The sequence below is a fragment of the Elaeis guineensis genome, chromosome 4 (assembly GCF_000442705.2).
Source record: "Elaeis guineensis isolate ETL-2024a chromosome 4, EG11, whole genome shotgun sequence".
In the NCBI taxonomy this organism is placed as follows: Eukaryota; Viridiplantae; Streptophyta; class Magnoliopsida; order Arecales; family Arecaceae; genus Elaeis; species Elaeis guineensis.
Genome location: NC_025996.2, coordinates 7,416,185 through 7,422,353, shown reverse-complemented (window position 1 = coordinate 7,422,353; position 6,169 = coordinate 7,416,185). Strand labels below are relative to the sequence as shown.

The window sequence follows — 6,169 nt, the reverse complement described above, 5'->3', positions numbered from 1 at the left end:
CACGACAAACGGCCCTAACTCCGCTCCACCTCCTGCGATGGATATCGCACGATTCTCCCATCCACGTGGCACGCTCCAGCAATGACCACGAGTCCACTCCACTACTCTTCGTCGCATATTCTGCCTGGCCTCTGGGCAGCCCACTACGAGACGGTTACAAACGTCACCATCAGTCCGTTACCTCCTCCGCCTATAAAAGGGAGGACTCAGATACGTTATTCTATAAGCTCATTTCTTATCTCAAAACTCTGCTAAATTCTCCATTCGAGCGCTCCATTCTTGTTGAGGCAGAGAACTGACTTGAGCGTCGGAGGGTCTTGCCGGAGCAACCCCACCTCCGGTTTAGACTTCCTTTGCAGGTCCCGGCGGCGACCGCGACTTCCCCGACTCCAGCTCATCCGGCGCCAGCGGATTTTTGCACCAACACCATAAAAAAATGAGAAAAAAATTAGAAAAAATAAAAATTATAATTTTAAATATAAAAAAATAAAAATTTTAATTATAATTCAAATAAAAACTATCATTTCAAATTACTTTCTCCATTTCAACATATCTTTTTTAAAAAAATATCTGAAAAAAATTGTTGAAAAAAAAATAAAAATATCATAAAAAAAGAATTTAAAAGAAATATAAATTATAATTCTAAAATTTAGAATTATATTTCTTTTATTTTTTTAAAATTTAGAATTATAATTTATATTTCTTTTAAATTCTTTTTTTATGATATTTTTATTTTTTTTCAATAATTTTTTTCAGATATTTTTTTAAAAAGATATTTTGAAATGAGGAAAGTAATTTGAAATGATAGTTTTTATTTAAATTAAAATTAAAATTTTTATTTTTTTATATTCAAAATTATAATTTTTATTTTTTTGATTTATTTCTCATTTTTTTATGGTATTCTTTATTTTTTAAAATTTTTAAGATTTTTAAGATATTTTTTTACATATTTTTTAAAAAAATTAATTTTAAATGAATACAATAATTTAAATTTATTTTTTATTTTAATTAAAATTTGAATTTTTATTTTTAAAAATTTATTCAAAATTATAAATTTTATTTTTTCTTTTTTTAATAATTTTTTAATTTTTTATGATATTTTTAAAAAAAATTAATTTCAAAAGGAGATTGTAATTTGAAATGATGATTTTTATTTGAATTAAAATTAAAATTTTTATTTTTTTAATATTTTGAATTATAATTTCTATTTCTTTTCAATACTTTTTTATGATATTTTTAATTTTTTTATAATTATTTTTTAATTTTTTTTAAAAGATAATTTGAAATGAGGATACTAATTTGAAATGATAATTTTTTTATCAAAATTATAATTTTTATTTTTTTATAAATTTAAAATTTTAATTTAAAATTTTTTAAAATTTTTTATTATTTTTTTCTTTTGAGAGAATAATTAAAAGTGCTAAATGATATGGCGTTTTTAAAAATGTCGTTTGGAATGGCGTTTTTAAAAATAATAAAATATCATTCAAAATAATATTTTATTATTTCTATATCAAATTGATAAATAAATTTAAATTTAAATTATTTTGATAATTAAAATTTTTTTTTTATATTACTTAAGAAAAGGGCTCCCCGTCCCCCAACCCAAAAAAAAAGGAAGTAAAAACGGCAATAACAAAACAAATCAGTTTAACATTTGCCACGGTTGTATACCAAATGGCTTGAAGAAAACAACCATATGTCACGAACGCAAAGTCCTTTTTTTTTTTGTTGGGGGGTTGTGGGGGGGGGGGGGGCGCGCGCGGTGGGGGTGTAGAAACGCAAAGTCCTTCCATGAGCAAAACTAGCTACTGATGAATTCTACTAAATAGATAAGTAATTTAAAATGACAAGCATGGGATGGTCACATTTGAAGGAAGAAACCCTTTACAGAGGACTAACTGAAATCTGACCTACGTTTAAAGTAAAAGCACTGAAAATTGGAGTCCAGCTAACCTCAATAAGTAATGCGACACATTCCTACTTAACCGTAGGATGGTACTGTCACTCACAGTGTCCTTTTTACTGTCCCGAATTTGATCTCGTCTAAAGTACACATATCTATGACCAGGTTCAAAATGGTGAGTGACCAAACTATGTTCCGAGCAGTAAAAGGAATGAGTGAATTTTGTATAGGCAAATACTTTGGTGCCTCCTTATATACCACAAGGCCGAAGTCAAAAGGTTCTTCATCTAACATAGAACGCAGGAAGCAGGAACTCGCTGGATATTCCATATGCTGGAGCAGAACATGGGCAGCATATATGATCTCGGAAACTGATGCTTCTCTGTTTGTCACTGTTGAGAGAAAAAATTTTTAAATTACATTTAGTGTATTAAATCAAATTTATTAAAAATCACACCTCATGTTTAAAATTTTTAATTTTTCAAAATAAATTATATATATATATATTATAATATATAATATATAGTATATTAAAATATATTATATATATAATATATAATATATTATAATATAATATATAATATATTATATATGATATATTATATATCATATATAATATATAATATAATATAATATATTATTATTTTTAGTATTTTTATTTTTTTTTCTTCCTTCTTCTTCCCTCGCACTCTACAACCCCCCTAATCCCTGGCCATCCCACCCCGGCCCCTTGGCCGTCCGCCCCCGGTCGCTCGGTAGTTGGGTCTCCGGCACCTGCTCAGCCCTCCGATCGTCCGCATCACCCTCTGCACCGTCTCTTGGCCCCTCGGTGAATCTGTACCCCATGTCCTCCGCAGCCATCTCCATTGTCGTCTTCACCCAACCCATGCTGTCGCCCTCGCTCGCATCGCCAGTCCTCCACATCCCACCCTCATGGTCCCCCGTGCTGTCCTGTGGCCACCCGCACTGCCCGTTGACTACTTACGTTGCCCCCGTAGCCTCTCTTTCCATGTGGAGACCACCGAATCTCAATAGACCGACGGTTTCTCCTTGATTGCCGGTGGCTGCCATCAAAGAGACAACGGCAGCCCGCTGATCGGCTGGATTCCGATCGTTGCCAGCAGGAAATGTAGAGGAGGGTGTCGGTTTTGGCCCTCTCTCTTTTCGCTGCCCATCGTGAGGAAGAAGACCGTGAGATTTTTTGAAGATATTTTTATCCTAAAAAAATATTACTAGATTACCAAGGTAATGGCAATATGGATAGCCACCTCTTTTCTTAGTAATCTAGATTACCTCATAGAAGGTAATTTGGATTATCTGATAATCTGGATTACCAATTCAAAAAATATACTAAATATGGTAATTTGGTGGGGTTTTTTTAAATTACCAATGATTTGGATATAGATTGTCAGCTACCAAATGTAACTTTACAGTCTTACCAAATAGTCAGATCGATGAATGAAGTGAGATGATCATAGGGTGGAAGGGGTCACAAAATTCTGGGCATAATTTGGCTACTTGGCATTTCCTAGGAGCGAAAAAATCTTGCTAAAAGACAGAATTAAGGGAGGCAGGAGGTTTAAATCAATGGGAACATTTATTAGGCAAACCACCAAAACTATCGCTATTAAGGTTGCTCTCTTATTTTAATTCGTGGGCTCACGAGAAAAAACTTTATAAAGTGTCGGCATTCTTTATCTTGTATTCGGCTGAGATCACGAGAGAGAAAATAAATAGTATTGGAGTGGTAGATGGTCCTCATTCATCATTTTATTCAAAAAATTTTAAAAATAATAGATAAAAAATAAGAATTATCTATCCATCTTGACTCATCAATTTGTAATCTTTTAAATTAGAGAGATATAATAAAAAATAGATGGAACAAATAAGAAATAGATTTATGTATAATTAATTCATAAACTAATTAATTTAGTTTAATTTAATATATAATTATAGATTCATCTATAAATCCTCTCATTTCTTCCTATGTCAAATAAAAAAGGAAATCATGATCATCCATCTTTACATATATTATCAAACATATGAAAGGATGGATGGAAAATCTACCCATCCTTTTCCATCCTTTCTTGCCCATATATCCTTTTACTGATCTATCCTTCGTTCCAAATGGGGGGTAAAAACTCCAACTATAAACTGACACGGTGCGTTCTGAACGCTCCGGCATAGTAGAAGCTGGCAGCTTCATCCATTCCTCGTCTTCTTTCCACAAGTGGATGGCTCCCATCAAGGAATCTCCTCCACTTCTAAGAAGCCTCTTGTTGGGTCTCTGCACGGTCTTGTTGGCATCCAACTTCTCCAGTGCTACCCCACAGACAGAAAGAACCGTTGCCGTGATCGGCAACAGTGAATGCTTAGATTGTGCACAGAAAAGTATCAAGAACGAGGAAGCATTCAAAGGTACGTCTTTCAAGCAACGCTATTAACTGAAATAACAAGCCTTCTTATAATTTTACCTCTAAAATACTATGATCAAACTGCTACTAACGAGATCAAGAGTGGAATACTTGGTGCATCTCTTACTGCAGTGCTAGTTTTTAACATCTTAAATCACTGGGTCACTTGAACCAGCTAAAGTGTGATATTTGGTGCATTTCTTCAAGCAGGGCTTCACGTAGCCATCCAATGCAAAACTGGCAATGGGTTCTACGAGACCAAAGGTGTAGGTTTGCTCGACAAGAGTGGAAGCTTCGACGTACAACTGCCGAGCGGCATCCTCCGTGATGATGGGGAGCTGAAGGATGAGTGCTTTGCGCAGCTCCGCAGTCACTCTGAAGCTCCTTGCCCTGACAATAATGGAGTGGATCAATCTAAGATCGTGCTGAAATCTAAAGAGAGTGGAAAACACACATTTGTTGTGGCAGCGGGGAAACTGTCGTTCTCATCGACATGCACGTCGGCATTCCATTTCAAGCTCCCTCCCAAGTTGCGTACACCCCAAAAGCCACCGACCCCAGTCCACAAACCGCCACCGGCCAAAAAGCCATGCCCGCCGCCCAAGAAGCCATGTCCACCGGCTCCCAAGAAGCCATGCCCACCGGCTCCCAAGAAGCCGTGCCCGCCGCCCAAGAAGCCGTGTCCCCCACCGCCCAAGAAGCCATGTCCACCGGCTCCAAAGAAGCCGTGCCCGCCCAAGAAGCCATGTCCACCGGCTCCTAAGAAGCCATGTCCACCGGCTCCCAAGAAGCCATGCCCGCCGCCGTGCCCACCGCCATGCCCGCCTCCATGCCCCCCGCCATGCCCGCCGCCATGCCCACCGCCATGCCCGCCTCCATGCCCGCCGCCATGCCCACCGCCATGCCCGCCTCCATGCCCGCCGCCATGCCCGCCCAAGAAGCCATGCCCACCGGCTCCAAAGAAGCCGTGCCCGCCCAAGAAGCCATGCCCACCGCCTCCAAAGAAGCCATGCCCACCGGCTCCCAAGAAGCCATGCCCGCCGGCTCCCAAGAAATGCCCGCCGGCTCCCAAAAAGCCATGCCCTCCGCCATGCCCCCCGCCATGCCCGCCTCCATGCCCCCCGCCATGCCCGCCGCCATGCCCCCCGTCATGCCCGCCTCCCAAGAAGCCATGCCCGCCGGTTCCCAAGAAGCCATGCCCGCCTCCCAAGAAGCCATGCCCGCCGGTTCCAAAGAAGCCATCCCCGCCGGTTCCTAAGTAGCCACATCCTCCAATTCCAAAGCTAGAAACAACTTCCTCCAATCCCCAAGCCGCCGCCTCATATCCCTTATACCATCCACACCCCAAGTGCCCTCTTATTCACACTTCCTCCAATTCCGAAGCTCCCTCCCTTCTGCCATCCTCACCCAAAGTTCCAGTTCCCTCTCGAGCCAAATTTCTACAAGAAAAGCCTCCAATAATCTTTCCCCCGGTCAAGGAGCACCCGATACCGGAAACTTATTTGGAAGCTAGTGATGCCATCGTTTCTTTGTACTCTGTTTTGGTTAGTTACCCTTCCTGTTTTGAGGATTTCCTTGGTGGTGCAATAAAGCTTGCTCTTAAGATTGTTTCGAGTCTTGGGTGGGTGACTGTCATCCATTTGTCTAGGACGAATATTTGTGATGTTCTGGTATTTATGTGAGCTTGTGTGATTAGTAATGGTAATAATTCAAGGACTTCTTGCTTTCCGTTTGTAACCTTAAAATTTGCTCTCTGCTTTTTCTGAGTGAGTTGAAGAGACCTACGCTTGGGATACAAGCGGGTAGTTTTCCTTTCGGAGAAGAAAGATCGTCTAGCTTATTACCGGAC

General features: G+C 39.2%; 1 protein-coding gene across 1 annotated transcript; it reads left to right on the top strand.

The window, feature by feature from the left end:
- The first annotated feature begins 4,098 nt into the window (after positions 1–4,098).
- LOC105044236 (uncharacterized) lies at positions 4,099–5,934 on the top strand. The gene is made up of 3 exons (XM_073255993.1): positions 4,099–4,324; positions 4,531–5,546; positions 5,608–5,934. The coding sequence occupies exons 1-3, from the start codon at positions 4,141–4,143 to the stop codon at positions 5,779–5,781; spliced, it is 1,374 nt and encodes a 457-aa protein (XP_073112094.1). The 5' UTR covers positions 4,099–4,140; the 3' UTR covers positions 5,782–5,934.
- The last annotated feature ends 235 nt before the right edge of the window (positions 5,935–6,169 follow it).

What these genes read in the sequence shown, in the direction of transcription:
- LOC105044236 (XM_073255993.1), top strand. Translation starts at nt 4,141, where the DNA reads ATGGCTCCCATCAAGGAATCTCCTCCACTTCTAAGAAGCCTCTTGTTG. An exon ending in GAACGAGGAAGCATTCAAAG is followed by an intron (nt 4,325 to 4,530) that starts GTACGTCTTTCA and finishes TTCTTCAAGCAG; the next exon opens with GGCTTCACGTAGCCATCCAA. An exon ending in CCAAGAAGCCATGCCCGCCG is followed by an intron (nt 5,547 to 5,607) that starts GTTCCAAAGAAG and finishes TTCCAAAGCTAG; the next exon opens with AAACAACTTCCTCCAATCCC.